We start from the raw sequence: 26,095 nt of genomic DNA on the forward strand, positions 1-26,095 counted from the left end.
CTTGTCTTTCCTCTTCTTGCCCTCTGTCATGTCAGGGCTGGCAGGACCCTCTCTCGTGGGCACTGATGTGCAGGGCATTGGCTGAGTCATGAGCCCCCTTGCCCCTGACCGCTGACTCGTCTGCCCCCTGTAGCCAGCCTGTAGCCCAGACACGGGGGTTAGCCTCAGCCAGGCCAGGCCACAGCCAGTGTGAGGCTTGGCAAGCAGCCACTTGGCTTACAGACCCAGTGGCTGAGGGTGGGGGAAAGAGAGAGAACTCTTGCCATGGTGCAACAGTGACCCAGTGGCAAAAGGACGGAGTGGTGGAAAGAGGGAGGGAGGGAGAGAGAGAAATCCATCCATGGTGCTAACCCCATTTTTAACGGATTGACATAGATTGACAGATCTACGTAAACATAACTGGGACCATGGAATCTGTCGGTAAGGAATGGGGTGTGTGGGATAACGAGCAGCATTAGTTATTTGGACAAATCCCGATTTCGCAGGTGTTAGCATCTTTGGAATTTCGGAAGGGGAGGGGACATTCGCCTAGTTGCCCTTCACTGACAAAGAAAGAGGGTTCCTGTTCCACTCATCATTCTAGCATCTCTTCTCTTACCACATATGGATCCAGAACTTAATCGAGAAGCTGACCAGTGACGCAGGACTTTAGTTCTGGGTTAACCGAGATTAACCCCGTGGTAGGGACCGCGAGGGGAAAAAAATAAAAGGGAGAAATGGAGGGAGAGCAGCTCTCCACCCTCAAGGAATAGACATTCTATTTCCCTATTTCTCACTTCAGTTCAAATACCATTTTATGCTCTCTGTACAAAACAAGTGACCTCGTTTGAAACCCTCAACACAGGCAACAAAAAAAACATAAATGACGCAAATGCTGTTTCTAAACCCAGGCGCTTTCTCTCTCCTCTTCATGACGTAGACTAATGCTGTAGCGTAACCTCTATACTGGAGAGCTGGGATGCGTGGAGATGAGAGCTAGTTGGCCCGAGTAGTACACCCTGAGGGTCTCCACTGTACGCTGCTTATTTCATTGAACAATGACCGCACAGGTCCAGTGCACTCAAACACGAAACGAGAGCCACTCAGTGGGTCGACTATTAAAAGAGGAGAGAGGGTTACTTAAAAGCTGAATATGAAAAGAAGCCATTGTCTATGTCCTGGACTGTCACTGGGGGAAAGAAAGGCAGGCCTAGAAGAAACCGTGTTCATGTGACCGTTGTGCTTAGATTATATTTGGTTAAATGGTGGCAGCCAATAGAGGGATCCCTGAGGAAAGGTTAGGTGATGGCCGCCATGTTTGAAGTAAAGCTCATCAACTCATTTCTGTATCAGACTCTCATCCTCTTCCTCTCTTCTCCTCCCTTACACTCCTCACCCTCTTTATTTCCTCCTCTCACTCTCTCCCGCTGCTCCCTCCAGCTAGCTGAGACGTGTGTGTGTGTGTGTGTGTGTGTGTGTGTGTGTGTGTGTGTGTGTGTGGACCTGCAGGCTTGCTTCCCTGGAGTTCTGGGCTGGTTTCCAGGACGGGGAGCTCCCTGGTGGTGTAGAGAGAGGGGAAGCCCTGCTGTTTACTCCTCTCTTGTGCTCTCTGGAGCTATTTACCATACTACCCTGCCTGCGTACTGTATGCTGCCTACAGGTTTAACTGCCATCCCTACTTCATTCGTCTCCATATACATTGGCATACCTCACCCTGCTGTCTCTTCTGGCCTGATCAAACAGCATCATCTACATGGCGTATACCATATCATTAAAAAATATATATATTTCCAGTGCCACCACCATAACAACCCTTATTAAGTGTTTGGAAAGGAGAAGTAATCAACATCTTAAAATGAATATATTTGGTAGATAGTATTTCATTATTTTGACCCCCTTCTTCTCAGAGAATGGTGCTGGAATGTACAGAGGCTGTTTTACAGGCTCCTGACCAAACTTGCTATTTTTTATTTTGCACTGATCTTAACTTTTTTGGTAAATAATGTTTCTGTCGTCGTTTTCTATGACAAAAAGAGCTTCTGGACTTCAGAGCCGTGATTTCTTACCTCGATTTGGATAAAGATTTCTACTTTAATGAGTCGGCGGCGCAGGACATACTGCTCACCCCGGACCAGGACCTAATATAATAACAATATAGATAATATAGAGGCCGACTTACGGGCACCCTGATGAAACAACAGCAGCGAGTAAATAAACTGCCTCTATCCTCTGTTCTATTGCGAATATACAATCGTGGGAGAACAAACTGGACGAGCTCCATTCAAGACTATCCTATCAACGGAACCTGAAGAACTGTATTATCTTATATTTCTCTAAAATGTTGCTGAACAAGGACATGGATAATATTCTTGCTGGTTTTTCAAAGCGTCGGCAGGACAGAACAGCAGCGTCGGGTAAGCTCAAGGGGCAAAAGTTGAGGTTCTGCTCGCCTTAGTTAGAATACCTCATGATAAGCTGTAGACTATGCCATTTACCAATTTTCTAATCTATATTTTTCGTAGCTGTCTATTTACCATCTCAAACTGTTGCTAGCACGAAGACCGCACTCAACGAACTGTATAGGGCCATAAGCGAACAAGAAACTGCTCATCCAGAGGCAGCGCTCCTATTGGCCGGCAATTTTAATGCACGAAAACTGAAATCCATTTTACGTAAGGTCACCTGTGCAACTAGAGGCGACCGTAACTCTTATCCTGATTCCTGCTTAGCAAAAACTCAAATAGGAAGTACCAGTGATGCGCACAATATGGAAGTGGTCCGATGAAGTGGATACTAAGCTACAAGACTGTTTCGCTAGCACAGACTGGAATATGTACTGGGACTCATCCGATGGCATTGAGAAATTGACCACATTAGCCATCGGCTTCATTAAAAGTGCATCAACAATGTCGTCCCCACTGTTGACCGTATGTACATATCCCAACCAGACGCTATGGATTACAGGCAACATCCGCACTGAGCTAAGGACAAGAGCTGCTGCTTTCAAGGAGCAGGACACCTGGATGCTTATATGAAATCCTGCTATGCCTGCTGAAAAACCATCAAACAGGTAACATGTCTAAATGACTATCACCCGTGGTACTCGCATCTGTAGCCATAACATGCTTTGAAAGACTGGTTATGGCTCACATCAACACCTTCCCAGACATCCAATTCACATACCGCCCCAACAGATCCACAGATGACACAATCTCTATTACACTCTACATTGTCCTTTCCCACTTGGACAAAAAGAACACCTACGTGAGAACGCTGTTAATTCGCTACAGCTCAGTGTTCAACACCATAGTGCCCTCAAAGCTCCTCAAAAAAGCTATGGACCCTGGGACTAAACACCTCCCTCTGCAACTGGATCCTGGACTTCCTGATGGGACACCTCCAGGCGGTGAGGGTAGGTAACAACACATCCGCCAGGCTGACCCGCAACACAGGGGCCCCTCAGGGGAGCGTGCTTAGTCCCCTCCTGTACTCTCTTTTCACCCATGACTGCGTGGCCACGCATGACTGCAACACCGTCATGGAATTTGCCGACGACACGATGGGGGTAGGCCTGATCACCGATGACGATGAGACAGTCTATAGGGGAGGAGGTCAGAGACCTGGCAGTGTGGTACTAGGACAACAAACTCTCCCTCAACGTCAGCAAGACACAGTGGCTGATCGTGGACTACAGGAAACAAAGGGCAGAGCACGCCCTCCTTCACATCAACTGGGCTGTAGTGGACCGGGTCGAGAGCTTCAAGTTCCTTGGTTTACACATCAATAAGGATCTATCATGGACCAAACACACCAACACAGTTGTGAAGAGGGCACGACAACTCCTCCACCCTCTCAGGAGGTTGAATAGTTTTGGCATAGGCCCAGATCCTCAAAAGGTTCTACAGCTGCACCATTGAGAGCATTTTTGACTTCATGGCATTTGACCGCAAGGCGCTACAGAGGGCAGTGCGTACGAGCCAGTACAGCACTGTGGCCGAGCTCCCTGCAATCCAGGACCTATATACTAGGTGATGTCAGAGGAAGGCCCTAAGAATTGCCAAAGACTCCAGCCACCCAAGTCATAGACTGTTCTCTCTGCTACTGTACGGCAAGTGGTACCCATGCACCAAGTCAGGAACAACAGGACCCTGAACAGCTTCTACCTCCAAGCCATAAGACTGCTAAATAGTTTGTCCTGCTTGCTATTTGGTTAACTATTTAACTATCTGTATTGACCCTTTTTTGCACAAACCTTTTTTACTCATCCAATACGCTGCTACTACTGTTGACTATCTGTCACTTTATTCATAGTTTATATACAAATCTACCTCAATTACCTCATACCCCTTTTGGTACTTGTATCCCTTGTATATAGCCAAGTTATCGTTACTCCTCGTGTATCGATTATTTTTCCGTCATGTTTTACTTTTCTATTATTTCTCTTTTCTTCTGCGTTGTTGGGAAAGGCCCGTAAGTAAGCACTTCACTCTAAGTCCACACCTGTTGTTTACGAAGCGTGTGACGAATACATTTTTGTTACATTTTATGAGATAATCTAACAGCCTATTATCTAGAAAGATAACCCGAACACATTTTCGCTAATGACAGCTTTTTAGCTGGTTAAACAAAGGTTAGCCATGTTTTGGCAAAAATGTACAGTGCCTTGCGAAATTATTCGGCCCCCTTGAACTTTGCGACCTTTTGCCACATTTCAGGCTTCAAACATAAAGATATAAAACTGTATTTTTTTGTGAAGAATCAACAACAAGTTGGACACAATCATGAAGTGGAACGACATTTATTGGATATTTCAAACCTTTTTAACAAATCAAAAACTGAAAAATTGGGCGTGCAAAATTATTCAGCCCCCTTAAGTTAATACTTTGTAGCGCCACCTTTTGCTGCGATTACAGCTGTAAGTCGCTTGGGGTATGTCTCTATCAGTTTTGCACATCGAGAGACTGAAATTTTTTCCCATTCCTCCTTGCAAAACAGCTCGAGCTCAGTGAGGTTGGATGGAGAGCATTTGTGAACAGCAGTTTTCAGTTCTTTCCACAGATTCTCGATTGGATTCAGGTCTGGACTTTGACTTGGCCATTCTAACACCTGGATATGTTTATTTTTGAACCATTCCATTGTAGATTTTGCTTTATGTTTTGGATCATTGTCTTGTTGGAAGACAAATCTCCGTCCCAGTCTCAGGTCTTTTGCAGACTGCATCAGGTTTTCTTCCAGAATGGTCCTGTATTTGGCTCCATCCATCTTCCCATCAATTTTAACCATCTTCCCTGTCCCTCCTGAAGAAAAGCAGGCCCAAACCATGATGCTGCCACCACCATGTTTGACAGTGGGGATGGTGTGTTCAGGGTGATGAGCTGTGTTGCTTTTACGCCAAACATAACGTTTTGCATTGTTGCCAAAAAGTTCAATTTTGGTTTCATCTGACCAGAGCACCTTCTTCCACATGTTTGGTGTGTCTCCCAGATGGCTTGTGGCAAACTTTAAACTACACTTTTTATGGATATCTTTAAGAAATGGCTTTCTTCTTGCCACTCTTCCATACAGGCCAGATTTGTGCAATATACGACTGGTTGTTGTCCTATGGAGTCTCCCACCTCAGCTGTAGATCTCTGCAGTTCATCCAGAGTGATCATGGGCCTCTTGGCTGCATCTCTGATCAGTCTTCTCCTTGTATGAGCTGAAAGTTTAGAGGGACGGCCAGGTCTTGGTAGATTTGCAGTGGTCTGATACTACTTCCATTTCAATATTATCGCTTGCACAGTGCTCCTTGGGATGTTTAAAGCTTGGGAAATCTTTTTGCATTCAAATCCGGCTTTAAACTTCTTCACAACAGTATCTCGGACCTGCCTGGTGTGTTCCTTGTTCTTCATGATGCTCTCTGCGCTTTTAACGGACCTCTGAGACTATCACAGTGCAGGTGCATTTATACGGAGACTTGATTACACACAGGTGGATTGTATTTATCATCATTAGTCATTTAGGTCAACATTGGATCATTCAGAGATCCTCACTGAACTTCTGGAGAGAGTTTGCTGCACTGAAAGTATAGGGGCTGAATAATTTTGCACGCCCAATTTTTCAGTTTTTGATTTGTTAAAAAAGTTTGAAATATCCAATAAATGTCGTTCCACTTCATGATTGTGTCCCACTTGTTGTTGATTCTTCACAAAAAAAATACAGTTTTATATCTTTGTTTGAAGCCTGAAATGTGGCAAAAGGTCGCAAAGTTCAAGGGGGCCGAATACTTTCGCAAGGCACTGTATGTCTAAGTCAAAAAAGCTTACCAGCAGCCAGCGGCACTTTCTGAGACTGGTATTCGCGGGTGCTTTTTCAAAGCCAACGTTACATACTCCAAGTGTAATTAGCTCCAATTAATGTAATTTGCTCAATATTAGAAGTTGAGAAATAATGATGACTTTATGAAGAACATATTCACTTCTTTAATTCAAAATTAATTTTCTGTTTCTAGCAATATTCATAAAAACACATTGAAAAGAATAATACATATGAATCAATTGAAATATATATTTTTGCGGACCCCCTGCAGGCTGAATACCCCTGCTGTGAATCGTGTGTCCTGAGGATCAGTGTTTACTGGGCTAGCCGTTATTGGTCACGTGATCATTACCATTAAGCCTTTTTATCCATCAGTCAGAATGTGAAGATCAGTTTTATGCAGAAAGTCTGTCTATCAAATTCGGGACAATTGCATTTGCAGTTCTCAAGCAGATTGTCTTGGTGTGTGTGTGAGTGCGTGTGTCCCTGTCGAGATCCAGAAAGACTTGTGAGTTCTCTTGGCCAGGGCAGGAGTGTTATGTTGAAACCAGATGTTGAGCGATGTTTCCGCTTTGTCACGTGGCCCCTTACATAAATGTCATCTGTACAGTAGCCAGTGCCGATGGGCGATTAGCAGGCCCAGCTGCTCCCTCCCCGGGAGTGGGAAAAGTCCAACACGCAAGCTAACGTTAGCTTAGCGTTAGCCTAGCTCAGCAAAGCATGGCCTGTGTCAGCCAGCCCCCAGCGTCTGACAGAGAGGCTCCTTGGAGGAACAGGGGAGGGAGGGAAAGGGGGGAAAGAGGGCAAACTGGTGTACACAACAGCCAGTCAAAGGAGGCACACCTAAACACATCATCAAAATGGAGTGTGAGAAAGTGAGACGAGGAGAGAGGATACGACAGAGACCCAGGCATTCAAAAGCTCTTAATGTCTCATAGTTGTTTTGCCTACCCTGCAAGGTAGTGTTGATCACCTTAAAATATATGACGCAAGGTTTCAGTAATAGGTTACAGAGGTTATATTGTGTCACAGGACATACATGTGCTTTGCTAGTGTCACAGAGTACACCTCTGCTGTGTCCTGAGTGTGACTGAAATGTCCACTTGTCTCATGTGGGCCAGTCATTTAGAAGTGTGTGTGTGTGTGTGTGTGTGTGTGTGTGTGTGTACACACGAGTGTAGGTGCATGCACTCCACTAACTGGCTGCTGCTAACTCCATTACAGTGGTCAGTTCTGTTTTGGAGCATGCTGTGCATTCCAATAGGGAGGCCTCATGTAAGGCCTTTTTGTGCCCAGCTGAGATTTATTCAGAGAAGTATTTAATTAAATTTGACTATCAAACACGCCTGCTCTGTTCAAATGGACATTGAAATTGGCCATAATCAGATATACTTTAATGGCGAGGCGTTGCAGTCGCTCCACTGTTGGTTGCCCAAGATGAGATTCATCATTGGTTGAGTAAGGTCGGAAACAACGGAGCAGTTTGTTTTGATTGGAGCGCTTCTATATTTTCTTATTTTTGTGACTTCATTTCAAATTAGTTTTATTTTCATCTACCGCAGCCTGCAGATTCGACACTCAACCCAGTTTCTCACAAGTTAAGCAGGCACATAATGCTACAGAAATAGCCGGCTGTTGAAGTTGGCCCGTTTTTCAGGCCTAACAGTGCTTTTAGAAGTTCATTAATGAACAGAGCTCACATTTGCATGTAGCGTCGCTACTTTTCGCATGAATGGTAATTTAACCAGAAACAACTGAGTCATGCAGAATGTGTGCAGTGGGGAAAAGAGGGCACGACGAGGAGGAGTGTATGTGTGTGTGTGTGTGTGTGTGTGTGTGTGTGTGTGTGTGAAAATGTGCAAATAAATGTATGCTGCCTGCCCTACGCTTTTCCTTTAAATCTTTACACTCGTGGAAATTGGCCTATATGGGTAGGGCTAAATGTAAATGTTTCTTACAGAAGAAATATGAAATGCGTACGCATAATCAGGGTAACAGTTTGGAGACTATGGGAAAATGATTAGACCAAAGTTGAGGACACAACAGTTCACCTGACACAAGACTGAATCCTGACATTACATTTCCCTGTTGTACTTTTTCGCCGCATTTGTTGATTAAATCTGAAAATTCTCTGGATACATTCGGTAACATGATAAGAATATTGCTCGGAAATGTGGGGTAGGTGCAACATATCATTTTAATGCACTTTTATGACTCAAAGAAGAGTCTTCAAATATAAGGTGCTTCTTTAAGCTCTCATAGCTGTTTTGTTGAGGAACTAGTGCAAACACACTTGTTGTTTTGTTTGGAACACAGCCCTGCATCCCCGCCATCACACAATTACTGTTGTTACTACGCAATCCAGAAACCATCCATTATAAATAGCAATCTGGTAGTCATGTGGGCATCATTTGAAAGCCTATTGTATTGCCGACATGACTAGCTAAGTTCTAAACTAGGATATACAAGTGTTAGGCTTTCACAATGCAATTCAGGGAAACAGATTGGAATTTTGTTCGGCAAAGAAATTAGTCATGAGTGCGTTCAGGTGCGTGTGCCGCGGCAAAGTTTCTTCACAATAGACAAACTTTCTGGGCATGATGCCATGTCATCTTGTGACTGTATATCAAACATAGGGATCATAAACGTTGGCACTGTAAATGACATGAGTTTTATGATGTGGAAGTTTGAGGTGCCCAGAAGGACTCACGGCTTGCTTGTATGACATCAAGCTGTATTTGTTATCATCGTTAACGTCTCATATTTGAAAATGCATAGTCCTCTTCATTTACATAATTTCTCTCACTCGGACAACCAAACGTGTGTAAAAGTTGCCGTGGGGGTGGGGTGGGGGCAACTTTTTGTTCAGAACGGCTGTCAGTCCAAACCCAAACAGCGCAGAGCCAGAGCTTGTGTTACTGTCCAATTTAGTTGTTTATCAGTCCCCAAATCTGCCATTTTCAACCCATATACGGGTACGAGTGAAAAGGGTACACAGAGCGTCCTCTCTGCTCTCATTCAAGGGTAGCACAAGGTGATATACTCTGTTTTGTCTTCCCACCTTTTCCCAGAGAACAAGCCTACCCTCAGGGAGGGTTTTGACAAATCAGGACCCCAATTTCATATGTTTAACGTATTTCTATGCTCCGGATCTGGGAACAAAAGGTAACACTGCCTCATCTATCAGAGTTGACAGCAGGGATTTTTTTTTAGAATGCAGTGAAAATGGGGCCTGGCTTTTCTAAACTAAACACATGGTTTGTTTGTAAGAGGTTTCAGCTCAATACTGTGGTGATAAAGCCCATGTCTGAGGTATTAAAGACTATGGAAATGGAGGATTTGGTCATTTTTCACCATATGGGAATGTATTGTGTTTTACTCTCCCACAAAATAGCACTGTTATGAGACGCTAATCATTTTCCCTTTTTGTGTTGCAGGATCTGCGAAAGCTGGTAGCTCCGTTGCTCAAAGGCTTCCAAGCAGAGGTGAGTGCTATTTAAAACTCTAGATAATTTTACACCTAGCTTTCTTTATCCATTATGGATGTGTTTGTGTGTAGCCTACAGTACAATGTGTATGTAGTGAGGGATGGTGGCCATTTTGTTTTTGCGGGGGAACAGTGGCTCCCTGACGTACCCCATAAAGGCTGACATGTGCTGTCTCTGCCTGGCCAGACTGCTGCTGGCTGGCTGCTCTGCTCTCCTGCTGGAGGAGCTTTCCCTACCTCAGTGGAGCCCTCGCCAGGGGAGTCCATTATTTGTGTCCTTTTATGAGGCTCTCTAGCTCCCAGCCATGTTTAAATTGCATCCCCTTAAAAGATTCCAGCCAAACCACTCCTGATCAGAGCTGCGATCTGAAAGTCCAGGCAGACATGCCTTTCTCGTTTCATAACTCACCACCCCCAACCTCCCCATTATGTGTCACATCGTCTGATGCAAAGCTCCTCTTGATGCCAAAATGAATGTCATTGGCCTCCTGAATCATTCCTTGCGTATTGGGAGAAACTTGTTGCCTATTGTGTCTCCTGTACCGAGGCTCTGCCTTTCTGTGTGTGTGATGTTGTGGTATCATTACCTCAGAAATGTGAACACGAGTATGTGGATTAAAGTAAATGAGCCAGTTCAGACTGGGGGGGGGGCTGATGGCAATGGCACTTTAACTCTCTAGTCTGGAGGAGGGTGGGGGGGCTCACATGAGGGAGCGCAATGCCCACTATGCCTGCACTGGGTTTAAATCCCTGACCCTGACAATGCGCCCTGACAGCCTAGGCCAGCCACAGGGGAGAGCAGCCCTGCTGATTTAACATTTTGTCCTGAGAGCCCTTGCGCCTCTCCGAAAGTATGGTAACTTCAGCATTGATTTAGGGGACTTTAATGATAATAATGTGAGCTGTGAGACTTGAGGCGGGAAAGGGGAGGAGGGGTGTGCGAGTGAGAGCTGTGTTTCTGGCGCCATCTCTTAATTCCTCCTCCTCGAGTGCCACTCCTGCAGTAAATAAGGGCTTAGTGATTTGAGGCTTTATGGAGAGCATCAATACAGGCCCAGCCTGACTCCTCTCAGAGTGCTTCACTGCTATTCTGCTACTGCTGGGTCTGCCTCCTGCCTCGGCTGAGTCAATTCACTTTTAATATCTTTGTCATATCTTTGTCATCAATTATAAAGAAAAACCTGTATTGAATATGTACTGATGTGGTCACAGTTGCGAACAAGTAATTGTTTATGTTTGTTTGAGGGACTTTAATTCTTCTCGTCCAAAGGAAGTGGCATTCATAAAACTGTCAACCGTTTTAGGAGACAGATGCAAGTGTTGCAGTCTTCAAATTTTTCCCCTGTCTTGCTCAGTGCATATTTAATTTGGTAATGATGGAGGACAGTAAGATTTTATCACTTTGTCAGATTGCATTTTACATTCAGAACATGTGTTTGTGAGTCTCCCTCGCTAATTCATGATATAAAATGTTTTGAATTCAGTCTAAACATTTGCATATAAACGGAGGAGCAGGCATTTAAATTATATCTGGAGCTCTCTTCCTTGTGTAATGCTTGTGTCCATGACAACTCTCACCCTGATGATGTGTCAAGACTACAGACAGAGCATCACTAGTTGTCTGACCAATGAGTAATCTCTCTTCTGGGAATACTGTCCTGTTTCTGATTTTCCTGTTCAAGGAGGATTTACCAGTACTATCCAGTGTTACTTAGTGGAACAAACATTTTTACAATTTGATAAAGAAATGGCCCTAAAATGGAACCCTGTGGTGCACCTTTCTTTTGATTGGGTGTTTGCTACCTTATTTGTGTTTACAATAAATTGCTAGCATGCTCAAAGATATTCTATTACTTTTAAGTTGATGCATATTAAGTTAATTCCACTGCACTGAGAAATGTGATTATTAGAGAAATCCCTTCAGAGAAACCGTTCATTGTAATCTTGGGAGTGCGTATTGAAATCAAACTGTCACACATGTTTGTTTTGATCACCTTGATGAGCACGTGTCTCCCAACTCTATCTATAAGAACCATTGTGTTGCCACAGTACACCCAGTCAGATACATATCCCTGACCGTAATTAGTCACCATTACTTAATTATATTCATATTCCTGTCGGCTCTTTATATTATTATTTTTAAGTGTTCTAAAACAAAGCCCACTCTCTCACTAAGAGGCCCAAGAATTTGGTTGCCCTCTATATGGCTGCTAAATAAAACTCCTAACTGCTACTGCGTGACATGACTCAGTAATTGGTCAGTGGCTACTATAGAGGCTGAAATATAGACCTCTGGACAGGAAATCCCCAATAAGAAACAGAACGCAGATGGGATTTAATAAAGTAAGAGAGAAGATAGAGTACAGTAAACCCAGCCTTGCTTAAAATGTCTGTCATTCTCAAACCATCTCAAAATGGCTCTCGCCGATGCCTCCCAGTAAAGAAGCTTCTTAAGCCACTAAAAGCATTTCTTTATAATTCAGCAGCGAGGAGCGCCATGTAACTTTCATGAAGTTAAAGGGGCTGGAAAGACGGCTCCCTGTACACCTCTCTCAGGCAGGGCGGAACCGCACTGCAGCCCGTCTGGCCCATTAGCGTTCATTGTGGTTGGCGCAAGGGCCCCCAGGCCTATTATTGACGTAGGTAATCGCCCCTGTTTAAATCAACCCAGGTTTAAAAATACCCATCACCCACGTCACACCGGCCCGGCTCAGGCACCAGTCTGAGGTTCCTGCAGCCATTTTCATTTATCTCCTCTGTGAATAAATAGGACGATTGGCAAGGACAGGAGGAGTCCCTGACTTTCGCAAAGTCCCAACTTATCATCACGGGAATTTAGGGTTTCACTTTGTTTTCCATGAGCATCAGCTGGGTGAGAGATAACGATATACTGTAGATCTCAGTATATACTGTAGATCTTCTCGTATTTGTGGACTGCTTAAATAGGAAGAAAAACAAATTACAAAATGGATACTCTTGGTGTGATTCAAAGTAGCAGATTGTCAGATGCAGAAGATGCAGTACACAAGCATTTCGGCTCTCCATAGGGGGAACAAGAGAAATAAGGTTATTTTTCTGCTCCCTCTGTTCATTATCTACAAGGCAGAGCATGACGTGTGGTGCATTAGAATATCTGAGATGTCTGAGATACTTCTGGAAGCCCTCAAGGGTTAGGGAAAGGGCCAAGCCAGGCAGCCAGATCTCTTTCAGTTTTTTTTATTTGTGAAATGAGCGAGCGCTTCTTTTCCTGTCAGGAAATGAGAACACAATGGGGAACAGAGCTCAGCATGCGGCGCCCACAGGCCCATGTGGACACACACCACAGCAGGGGGGAGGTGGGGGAGGGAGGGAGCGGTGGAGAGCTCAATGGCATCTTTCTACTATACCCCCCCCCCACCCACCCCCACGCTGCGTCTGTAGCCTCCCCCTGTCTACGTACACACACATATGCATGCCCACAAACACATTCCTGGCATCTCCTGATTCTGCCCCTACTGTCGCCAAAACCTCTGAGGGAACACGTCCTTGCATGTAGCGTGAAGTGTGACGCCACCAGAGTGTTCTGTCTCTCCCTGGACCACCTCTTCTTCTCCAAGACACCGCTCAGAGTCTACAGTGCCTTCGAAAGTATTCGGCCCCCTTGAACTTTGCGACCTTTTGCCACATTTCAGGCTTCAAACATAAAGATATAAAACTGTATTTTTTTGTGAAGAATCAACAACAAGTGGGACACAATCATGAAGTGGAACGACATTTATTGGATATTTCAAACTTTTTTAACAAATCAAAAACTGAAAAATTGGGCGTGCAAAATTATTCAGCCCCTTTACTTTCAGTGCAACAAACTCTCTCCAGAAGTTCAGTGAGGATCTCTGAATGATCCAATGTTGACCTAAATGACTAATGATGATAAATACAATCCACCTGTGTGTAATCAAGTCTCTGTATAAATGCACCTGCACTGTGATAGTCTCAGAGGTCCGTTAAAAGCGCAGAGAGCATCATGAAGAACAAGGAACACACCAGGCAGGTCCGAGATACTGTTGTGAAGAAGTTTAAAGCTGGATTTGGATACAAAAAGATTTCCCAAGCTTTAAACATCCCAAGGAGCACTGTGCAAGCGATAATATTGAAATGGAAGGAGTATCATACCACTGCAAATCTACCAAGACCTGGCCGTCCCTCTAAACTTTCAGCTCATACAAGGAGAAGACTGATCAGAGATGCAGCCAAGAGGCCCATGATCACTCTGGATGAACTGCAGAGATCTACAGCTGAGGTGGGAGACTCTGTCCATAGGACAACAATCAGTCGTATATTGCACAAATCTGGCCTTTATGGAAGAGTGGCAAGAAGAAAGCCATTTCTTAAAGATATCCATAAAAAGTGTCGTTTAAAGTTTGCCACAAGCCACCTGGGAGACACACCAAACATTTGGAAGAAGGTGCTCTGGTCAGATGAAACCAAAATTGAACTTTTTGGCAACAATGCAAAACGTTATGTTTGGCGTAAAAGCAACACAGCTCATCACTCTGAACACACCATCCCCACTGTCAAACATGGTGGTGGCAGCATCATGGTTTGGGCCTGCTTTTCTTCAGCAGGGACAGGGAAGATGGTTAAAATTGATGGGAAGATGGATGGAGCCAAATACAGGACCATTCTGGAAGAAAACCTGATGGAGTCTGCAAAAGACCTGAGACTGGGACGGAGATTTGTCTTCCAACAAGACAATGATCCAAAACATAAAGCAAAATCTACAATGGAATGGTTCAAAAATAAACATATCCAGGTGTTAGAATGGCCAAGTCAAAGTCCAGACCTGAATCCAATCGAGAATCTGTGGAAAGAACTGAAAACTGCTGTTCACAAATGCTCTCCATCCAACCTCACTGAGCTCGAGCTGTTTTGCAAGGAGGAATGGGAAAAAATTTCAGTCTCTCGATGTGCAAAACTGATAGAGACATACCCCAAGCGACTTACAGCTGTAATCGCAGCAAAAGGTGGCGCTACAAAGTATTAACTTAAGGGGGCTGAATAATTTTGCACGCCCAATTTTTCTGTTTTTTTGTTAAAAAGGTTTGAAATATCCAATAAATGTCGTTCCACTTCATGATTGTGTCCCACTTGTTGTTGATTCTTCACAAAAAAATACATTTTTATATCTTTATGTTTGAAGCCTGAAATGTGGCAAAAGGTCGCAAAGTTCAAGGGGGCCGAATACTTTCGCAAGGCACTGTATCTCAGATACACTATATATACCAAAGTATTTGGACACCCCTTCAAGTTAGTGGATTTGGCTATTTCAGCCACACCCGTTGCTGACATGTGTATAAAATTGAGCACACAGCCATGCAATCTCTATAGACAAACATTAGCAGTAGAATTGCCTTACTGAACAGCTCAGTGACTTTCAACGTGGGACCGTCATAGGATGTCATCTTTCCAGCAAGTCAGTTTCTCAAATTTCTGCCCTGCTAGAGCTGCCCGGTCAACTGTAAGTGCTGTTATTGTGAAGTGGAATCGTCTAGGAGCAACAACGGATCAGACGCAAAGTGGTAGGCCACACAAGCTCACAGAACGGGACCACCGAGTGCTGAAGCGCATAAAAATAGTCTGTCCTCGGTTGTAACACTCACTTCCGAGTTTCAAAACTGCCTCTGGAAGCAACGTCAGCGCAAGAACTGTTAGTCGGGAGCTTCATGAAATGGATTTCCGTGCCTGAGAAGCCACATTCACATTGCGCAATGCCAAGCGTCGGCTAGAGTTGTGTAAAGCTAGCCGCCATTGGACTCTAGAGCATTTGAAATGCGTTCTCTGGAGGGATGAATCTGGGTATGGCGGATGCCAGGAGAATGCTACCTGCCCCAATGCTTAGTGCCAACTGTGTAGTTGGGTGGAGGACGAATAATGGTCTGGGCCTGTTTTCCATGGTTCGGGCTAAGCCCTTTAGTTCCAGTGACGGAAAATCTTAACGCTACAGCATACAATGACATTCTAGACGAGTCTGTGCTTCCAACTTTTGTGGCAACAGTTTGGGGAAGGCCCTTTCCTGTTGCAGCATGACAATGCCCCTGTGCACAAAGCAAGGTCCATACAGAAATGGTTTGTCTGAAATCAATGTGAAAGAACTTGACTGGCCTGCACAGAGCCCTGACCTCAACCCCATCGAACATCTTTGGGATGAATTGGAACACCGACTGTGAGACAGGCTTAATCGCACAACTTAACTAATGCTCTTGTGGCTGAATGGAAGCAAGTCCCTGCAGCAATGTTACAACATCTAGTGGAAAGCCTTCCCAGAAGAGTGGAGGCTGTTGTAGCAGCAAAGGCGGGACCAACTCCATATAAATGCTCATGATTTTGGAATGAGATGTTCGACGAGCGGGTGACCACATACTTTTGATCATGTAGTGTATATTTGCTGTGGCAGTAAAACGTTTCTTGATGACAAACTGTCATCGTAAATTAAATTGGGAAGGAAGAACATAGATCGAATCACTCAGCGGCATCGAAATAAATCAGTTGCTAAGGAATGAGGTTTAAATGTGAGTAAATCTTTAGCATGCAGTGTTAGGCTATTCTTTTATTTAAGGTCACACAGAATCAGTGTTACTCATTCAAGCCCCACCAAGCCTAGTCAGGCAACCGAATGATACAGAGACCTTCAGGAGACGTGATGGCTGTGGCAGAGAGAGACATGTACAAAGTGGCATAGGAGTGGGACAAATGCAGGAAGTCACTACTGATTTTGCATAATTGCGGTGTAATTTTGGATGGCTGTCTCTTCGTAAGGGCACCGGGAGCCCAGGGAGAAGGCTGTGAAGTTGGCAGCTCTCACAGCGCTGGGATTAGTGCAACACTCACTGACAGTGTGTGTGTGTGTGTGTGTGTGTGTGTGTGTGTGTGTGTGTGTGTGTGTGTGTGTGTGTGTGTGTGTGTGTGTGTGTGTGTGTGTTAGCATAGGCGTACAATAAAAAGGAGTGCCTGGGAAGGGCCTCAACCTTTTAGGTCATTAAAAGTGTTTTTTCAAGAGGATAATTTTTTGAATTTCACATACAATATGTGTGGGATTGTGTAAAGGCATACCTGTCCTCGAACCCTCTCCTCTCTGCCACCATATCCTTGAATAAGGTGTCCATCCCATATATGATTTAGCCTCTCTTCAGTGGCCCTCCCCCCGACACACAGAGACAGGGGTAACTGTGATGATGGCACAGGGTGGTGCCCGCTCTCTGTGATCTCCCTATGACATTGACGCTGATGCCAGGCGACACCCGCTCTGCCCCAGAAGAGCGACGTGTCAGCCATCACAGACCATCACTGTGTCGCCGCTCCGCTCGCCCATCCTATCTTAGATTCACTCGTAATAAATGATCTAGGATCAGATTACCCAACTCCCGATACTCTCCTCCAGCATTAGGGGGATCACAAAAACATCTGACCCTGGACTAGAGGTTAGAGAAACATCAACCTGTTTTTGTAATGTTAGGCTACAGCGATGAGGATAGTTAGTAGAACTAGATATCCATACTACTGTAGCTGCCTACAAGTAGTGTTTTAGACCTGGCCCCCATACGACAACCCCAGGTAACAGAGATGGCGCGAGCTAGCTGTTTCCTGTTTCCCTGGGAAGCCCAGCTCTATGCTCTTAAGTCACCATCCTCTCAGACTATAATTCCCTGCTTAAAAGAAAGCTGCAAAGCCAGTAATGCCTCCTACCCAGCCCAAAAAGAAACACACTCAAACTCTCTCTCTCTCTCTCTCTCACACACCACTCTAGATCAGTTAGCCACAGCTTCAAACTTGCTCTGCAATTACAGGGTTAGGCCAGGTCACAGACAGAGACGAGGCCAACGGTGTCCCCTGGACCCTAAGCCAGTGCCAAAGCCTTCCTTGTGTTTCATCTCGCTTCTACTAGCGTCATTAGGTTAGCAAATGCCATGCTATTTTTAAGTTGTTCCCGCACCCCTAAAGAGTCTAGATCATTAGAGAGGTGTTATGGTATACCTGTGAGCTCGACACACACACACACACACACACACACACACACACACACACAATTATATATGTGTTTTTGTGTGATCATTCAGAAGGCCGCCCAGCCGGCGTTGCCAGATGCCCTCCCCTGTCAGAATGTGCATGGAGCTGCATTGGAGAGCGAGACAGATAATCTGCACTTTGCCATGGCCGCACAGTCACGCAGGGCCTTGACACACACAGTCACACACACTCCGGTGCCATCCCTCCTTCCTCACTCCCCCCAGTAACTACTATCCCACTTCACCGTCTCCCCCTTCCCACCACTTTCAATAGAAAACCAAAGAAGGAAAGCAGCCTTTTAAAATGGTGTCTGGCAGATCCCTTTGCCCAGTAAGCTGTGAGCCTTAATTGCTCCATCTGCGATCGAGAGAGAGGATGCAGGGTGGGGGGGAGGAAGAGGGAGAACGAGAGAGAGAGGGTAAGAGAGAGGGGGGGGGACTTGGCCCTGTGTACTTTGATCCAGATGTTTTCCAGCGAAAGCCCATCTGAAAATGTATCATTTCTCTCTCCTATAGGAGCGAGAAGTGACTGGGGCTCACTGGCGTTGGTCAGTGGCAACTGCCTGCCTCGCTCCATAAAACAAACCTCTAACAGAGTCTTGGCAGCGGACGTCCAAAAGACGGTTTTTATTTGATTTCTCCCTTTTGGAACCCATTGTTTGGTGTCTGTAAACACTATATGTCTCTTCTGGACGCTTTTAACTTGGTGTGTGTGTAAGTTGCTGACTTGCAGTTGTACTGTGCCACATATTTTAGTGAGGTTGAGCAAACACTGCCACCCTATGGGTTGGGAAGGAAACTTTAAATATTGGGGGGGGAGGTGGTGTGTGTAGTGTGTGGGAGTGAACTTTGTTGACTGACACAAGCAGTGTGTTACCCCTACCCACAGTGCATTCTGAAAGTATTCACACCCCTTCACTTTTTCCACATTTTGTTATGTTACAGCCTTATTCTAATATGGATTAAAACAAAAATAATCCTCATCAATCTACACACAATACCCCATAATGACCATGTGAAAACAGGTTTATTTACTTTATTTACATAAGTATTCAGAACCTTTGCCGTGAGACTCCAAATCGAGCTCAGATACATCCTGTTTTCATTGATCAACCTTAAGATGTTTCTACAACTTGTTTGGAGTCCACTTATGGTAAATTCAATTGATTGGACATGATTTGGAAAGGCACACACACACCTGTCTATATAAAGTCCCATAGTCAGTGCATGTCAGAGCAAAAATCAAGCCATGAGGTCGAAGGAATTGTCCGTAGAGCTCCGAGACGGGATTGTGTCGAGGCACAGATCTGGGGAAGGGTACCACAACATTTCTGCAGCATTGAAGGTCCCCAAGAACATAGTGGCCTCCATCATTCTGAAATGGAAGACATTTGGAACCACTAAGACTCTTCCTAAGGCTGGTCACCCGGCCAAACTGAGCAATCGAGGGAGAAGGGACTTGGTCAGGGAGGTGACCAAGAACTCAATGATCAGTCTGACAGAGCAGAGTTCGTCTGTGGAGATGGGAGAACATTCCAGAAGGACAACCATGTCTGCAGCACTCCACCAATCAGGCCAGATTGGTAAAGTGGCAAGACAGAAGCCACTCCTCAGTAAAGGCACATGACAGCCCGCTTGGAGTTTGCCAAAAGACACATAAAGGACTCTCAGACCATGAGAAACAAGATGCTCTGCTCTGATGAAACCAAGATTGAACTCTTTGGCCTGAATGCCAAGCGTCACATCTGGAGGAAACCTGGCACCATCCCTACGGTGAAGCATGGGGGTGGCAGCATCATGCTGTGGTGATGTTTTTCAGGGCCAGAGACTGGGAGACTAGTCAAGATTAAGGGAAAGATGAACAGAGCAAAGTACAGAGAGATCCTTGACAAAAACCTGCTCAGGGCCTCAGACTGGGGTGAAGGTTCATCTTCCAACAGGACTACGACACTAAGCACACAGCAGTGGCTTTGGGATGTCCTTGAGTGGCCCATCCAGAGGCCAGACTTGAACCCTATAGAACATCTCTGGAGAGACCTGGAAATAGCTGTGCAGCGACACTCCCCATCCAACCTGACAGAGCTTGAGAGGATCTGTAGTGAAGAATGGAAGACACTCCCCAAATACAGGTGTGTCAAGCTTTTAGCATCATACCCAAGAAGACTCAAGGCTGTAATTGCTGCCAAAGGGGCTTCAACAAAGTAAAGGGTCTGAATACTTATGTGATATTTCAGTTCTTAATTTGTTATACTTTTTGCAAACATTTCTAAACAGTTTTTGATTTGTCATTTATGAGGTATTGTGTGTAGATTGATGAGGGAAATAAACAATTTACTCCATTTTCGAATAAGGCTGTAACGTAACAATGTGGGAAAGTCAAGGGGTCTGAATACTTTCTGAATGCACTGTATATGTACACATCTACCTTAATTACCTCGTACCCCTGCACATCGTCTTGGAACTGGTACCCCGTGTATATAGTGATCATTATTCCTCCTGTTATTATTAACATTCAGTTATTTTTCTATTTTCCGTGTGTCGACATGGGCCAGCATCCCTGTGGAACGCTTTCCACACCTTGTCGAAAACTTGAAGGACCAGCCCATGCCACTTAAATATTTTGTCTTGCCCATACACAATCCATGTCTCAATTTGTCTTAGGTTAAAGAAGGAATTTTAAGCCTTGTCTCCTCTCCTACATCTACACTGATTGAAGTGGATTTAACAAGTGACATCGATAATGGCTCATAGCTTTCACCTGAATTCACCAGAATGGAAAGAGCAGGTGTTCTTAATGTTTTTTACACCCAGTGTATATATTTTTGGGATGTACAGTAGCTCTTTACTCCTCCTCTCGTGCTTCCCCCCCCCTCCCTCCCTCCCCTTCTCATCCTCCTCCCATCCCCTCCTCTACCGAAGGATGACCCAGTTAGCGGCGATGCCAGGACTGGCTGGCTGCTCACACTCCCAGAGCAGTGGAGGAACGCGCAGTCAGCAGCAAGGCTAAGACCCGGACGTGGCTCTCAGGAGACATGTGACACCTCCGCAGACACACACACACAGAGACATAGACCTTACACTTACATACAGTACACGCAGATAGAGTAGGTACACACACATACACACACACGCTGCCTCAGGGCTGCTCGGTGCAACCTCAACAACAGCCATACACATGAAGCCTCTGAACCCCACAGTAGGCGGGAGTTAGATCCTGCTGTCAATCAATAGCTCACATAGCTAGGCCAATGGGACACCTTTCTTACTCTGATACACTACAGGTAGAAGTCTGCAAGTGTATAAAAAAAGTTTACCAAGGTTAAATGGTGAGTAAAATGTAAGTTTTACGGTTTATTAGTCATATGTACAGGATACACATGCTATACACGGTGCAACAAAATGTTTACTTGCAGAAGAACAGTACAATGGGTCATTTTGACAAATAATTTGTATTTTTGAAATCTTTTTGAATCAAGGTTATACTGTGTTATTTTCCTCTGAAGATTGGTAGCGCTCCTATTACATCCAAACGTCATACAATGGCTATCTATATGTGAGGAAATGATTTGATTGACAGCGCATGATAACGAGGTGGTTTAATGTATATAGCGCAGCTGAGGCTTTTAGGTGTGTGTGTGTGTGTGTACCACAGATGGTATAAAAGGGTGTGTGTGCCACAGATGGTATAAAAGGGTGTGTGTGCCACAGATGATATAAAAGGGTGTGTGTGCCACAGATTATATAAAAGTGTGTGTGTGCCACAGATGATATAAAAGGGTGTGTGTGATGGTGTACATGGAGGACTCACCACTAATATAGCTGCTTACATGTAAAGGAAAGCTGATAAAAAAAATGCATCAAATACGAGAGGGGTGGATTATTATTTGTGTTATATGTATAACCAACCATGCTATTGAAATAGGTTTGGACAAAACCCTTTCTCCTCTCTTGCCAGCTGTTGTCCAGTGTGTGTTATTGAGGGCAAGCGAGGGTTCAGGGAAGAGTAATCTGTGACCTGTGTTTGACCACCTCTCCCTACCTCTCCAAGGACAACGGAGGAATATGATGCAGTATTTGACTTGGTCCGTGACGGGTCTCCAAAGTGTGTTTCCTTTCCTTTATCATTTAGACGGTATAGTATTTGAGAGGTAATCTGGAGTTGATGTTGAGCCACACAAACTGTTGATGCTATGTTCTATATGAAGTGCCTTGGTGAGAGCTGTAATGTTTTTGCTGTATGGGCGGGTATTTGTGATGTAGAGTGTTGGTTTGGAGCTAAAAATAGCAGTTTTCATAACATATTTAAATCATAAATATTATGATTTTTGAGCCTCGTGCAGTGCAGTGTAGTTAATGTAAAAGCAATGCTGTATCATATCACCAGCATACTAAAGCAATGCCATGGCTATGAATCAGCACTATACTCCTCTACTTTAGTGTTGATGAACTTGAATGCAAGAGCTGTGGCGCCTCTTGGCCCAACGCCAAATCACGTCACCCCCTTGATGACTCATTGGTTAGCTGCCTTGGTGTGTTCCAATTGTAGGAGAGCGCTGTCTGTCTTCCCAGTCCACAGCAGAGAAGCACTCAGTCTTCATCATGAACTGATAGGGTTGGAAGCTCAATATCTTTAAGCAGGTTGTTACTGGTTAATGACATTAACGACACTGCTATTAATGCCTTTTTAAGGCATAAATTCTGCGGTGGAAGTTTTACAGCATTGATAGGTCTGGAGCTGACGCTGTTAAGGATTCAATCATTTCTATATAAATGCAATCCGATTCATGTTGAAGTACATTTGAGCTGACATCATTTAGTCGACTGGTCGATTGTTTAGTCGAAAGCCTGTTGGTCGACCGAGATTTCTTCAGTGGAGCAGTCGTAACGTTAAACTATGTCATGGTGCACAAGACACCTGTCTGATTCGCACCTGTGTCAGTGTACTTATCCATCGCGGAGGCCATGTGGTACTAACATTTTATATGGTTATATTATGTAAAACGTAATGGTGCAACACTAATAAATCAAATATTATTTTATAACAAATGTGCTTTCTCTCGTGTTGGATACGGTCACTGTCCAGGGTTCTGAAACATAATCATCAGTGCGCCTTAGAATTGGCGCCTTTCCCTATGTTGCTACTGTATGTGCTTAATAGCAACATTAACCAGCCTATTGGGATTGAGAACAATGCAGCAGAGGCAGCAGCATTGATGAGAAAACAGCCCGTTTCTTAGCCTAATTGTCTAAGAAAATTGAGGAGAGAGGAAACCCCAACTTAATTAGGTCTACTGTAAAATCAATAGCCTAACTGTTAAATGTGCCTGGCTTTATAAATCATCCATATAGAGCTACATAAATAAGAGAGATCTTGTTTCTGTTGCCTGTTTGAGTGTTTGTTTAAAAGCCTACTGATTCCATAAGCACCAAGCCTCATGCCACGGCAAATTGTCTGATAAAGCAATTTCACCGCTGTTTTTAATCTTTGCTATGCTGTAATAAAGGCTTTACTATTTTTTGCCGTTCGAAAAGACTGCTATTACTTATTTATTTGGTGTTGTTTACACTGTTCCAAACAGGCAGAAAAATGATACTGTAATCTGACAGCACCTGTTTGTTACACATAATATACATGCAGCTCTCTCTCATATATCCTCCTTTCTCTTGATCTCCTTCTTATTGGTCTTATTACAGTTATTATGATCACCATAATATTAAGTAATGTCATTGTCATTAGTAGGCTTTATATAGTATCCTTGTATATAACCACCATCGAGCTGTAGGCCTAAGAGCGCGTCCTGTTTAGTCTTGATAGGGTAACTTACTTAGGCTTATTTCAATATATAGGCTACTATATCAATCAATCAATCACTCATTAATTCCTTCATGCCATCACACAGCATATGATACATTCATGCTTTGAAATGCAAACAAGAATTTTAGTTTTCAAATTAAATAACAAAGGCTGCTTTCAATAAATAGCCCAAACAATAAATAAACTGCAAATTATGAACGCATGCAACTGTTTTTAGTCTGCTGTAATAAAGGCTTTAAATTGATTTTGTTTTCATTAGAACATACTCTCTGATACATTTATTTATTTAGAGTTACTTACATGGTTCCAAATGGTCAGAAAAAAATATAATATTGTAATCTAACAGCAACTGTTTGGTACACATAATACTCACGCAAAGCTTGTTCCGATACCCTCAATTTTCTTGATCTCCAGTAGTTTCTACAACTAAGTCAAATGTCTTCCACACATCTGACTTCCCCTTTCCCTCCTGAGCAACCAGCAAACATTCACCTGTTTCGAGTTTCTTTTCCACGTCCTCTGCATCCATTTTGCGGTTACTCTGTTCGTAGTTTGTTATAACCAATTTATTAATGTGATTGACAGGTCAGGTCCTTTTGGTCACATGCAAGTGATGCTTACATGTTTCACATAAAAAGAGCAAGGGTTGAGAGAATGTTTTTCCTAAAATAATTTGGGATTTCAGTAACATACCCTTTCAGTCCGAAACAAGTAAGAAACTAAATGGCTGAAATGTTGTTGCAGCTTCAGCACGGACAGTGCAATAAACACTTGCTGTGCTGCCTTTTCGCTGCAGTATGGAGGAGAGCGAGACAATGTGTGCCAGTCCCACAGCCACTCGCTGTCAATTTTTTTAACAGTGTTCATCAGGCTCTTTCTTGAGTAATTTGTGTTTAATTATTTAATCAAACTATGTGCTTAAAGCGTCAGACAAGCTCAGTGCATATTTAGTTGATTTTATTCAAACACATAGGGTGTGTGTGTGTATATATGTATATATATATATATATATATATATATATATATATATATATATACATACACTGCTCAAAAAAATAAAGGGAACACTTAAACAACACAATGTAACTCCAAGTCAATCACACTTCTGTGAAATCAGACTGTCCACTTAGGAAGCAACACTGATTGACAATAAATTTCACATGCTGTTGTGCAAATGGAATAGACAACAGGTGGAAATTATAGGCAATTAGCAAGACACCAATAAAGGAGTGGTTCTGCAGGTGGTGACCACAGACCACTTCTCAGTTCCTATGCTTCCTGGCTAATGTTTTGGTCACTTTTGAATGCTGACGGTGCTTTCACTCTAGTGGTAGCATGAGACGTAGTCTACAACCCACACAAGTAGCTCAGGTAGTGCAGCTCATCCAGGATGGCACATCAATGCGAGCTGTGGCAAGAAGGTTTGCTGTGTCTGTCAGCGTAGTGTCCAGAGCATGGAGGCGCTACCAGGAGACAGGCCAGTACATCAGGAGACGTGGAGGAGGCCGTAGGAGGGCAACAACCCAGCAGCAGGACCGCTACCTCCGCCTTTGTGCAAGGAGGAGCAGGAGGAGCACTGCCAGAGCCCTGCAAAATGACCTCCAGCAGGCCACAAATGTGCATGTGTCTGCTCAAACGGTCAGAAACAGACTCCATGAGGGTGGTATGAGGGCCCAATGTCCACAGGTGGGGGTTGTGCTTACAGCCCAACACTGTGCAGGACGTTTGGCATTTGCCAGAGAACACCAAGATTGGCAAATTCGCCACTGGCGCCCTGTGCTTTTCACAGATGAAAGCAGGTTCACACTGAGCACATGTGACAGTCTGGAGACGCCGTGGAGAACGTTCTACTGCCTGCAACATCCTCCAGCATGACCGGTTTGGCGGTGGGTCAGTCATGGTGTGGGGTGGCATTTCTTTGGGGGGTCGCACAGCCCTCCATGTGCTCGCCAGAGGGTAGCCTGACTGCCATTAGGTACAGAGATGAGATCCTCAGACCCCTTGTGAGACCATATGCTGGTGCGGTTGGCCCTGGGTTCCTCCTAATGCAAGACAATGCTAGACCTCATGTGGCTGGAGTGTGTCAGCAGTTCCTGCAAGAGGAAGGCATTGATGCTATGGACTGGCCCGCCCGTTCCCCAGACCTGAATCCAATTGAGCACATCTGGGACATCATGTCTCGCTCCATCCACCAACGCCACGTTGCACCACAGACTGTCCAGGAGTTGGCGGATGCTTTAGTCCAGGTCTGGGAGGAGATCCATCAGGAGACCATCCGCCACCTCATCAGGAGCATGCCCAGGCATTGTAGGGAGGTCATACAGGCACGTGGCGGCCACACACACTACTGAGCCTCATTTTGACTTGTTTTAAGGACATTTCATCAAAGTTGGATCAGCCTGTAGTGTGGTTTTCCACTTTAATTTTGAGTGTGACTCCAGATCCAGAACTCCATGGGTTGATACATTTGATTTC

General features: G+C 44.4%; 1 protein-coding gene across 11 annotated transcripts in view; it reads left to right on the forward strand.

Annotated features, from left to right (window-relative positions):
* LOC110538892 (homeobox protein cut-like 1) overlaps positions 1-26,095 on the forward strand; it is a 256,649-nt gene that overhangs the window by 127,225 nt on the left and 103,329 nt on the right. For all 11 annotated transcript variants that reach the window (XM_036937492.2, XM_036937496.2, XM_036937494.2 and 8 more), the window contains exon 3: positions 9,714-9,761. In XM_036937492.2, coding sequence (XP_036793387.1) covers positions 9,714-9,761 — 48 coding nt within the window. The remainder of the gene's footprint in view (positions 1-9,713; positions 9,762-26,095) is intronic.

This window comes from Oncorhynchus mykiss, chromosome 12, assembly GCF_057628025.1.
Source record: "Oncorhynchus mykiss isolate SJ-2025 chromosome 12, ASM5762802v1, whole genome shotgun sequence".
In the NCBI taxonomy this organism is placed as follows: Eukaryota; Metazoa; Chordata; class Actinopteri; order Salmoniformes; family Salmonidae; genus Oncorhynchus; species Oncorhynchus mykiss.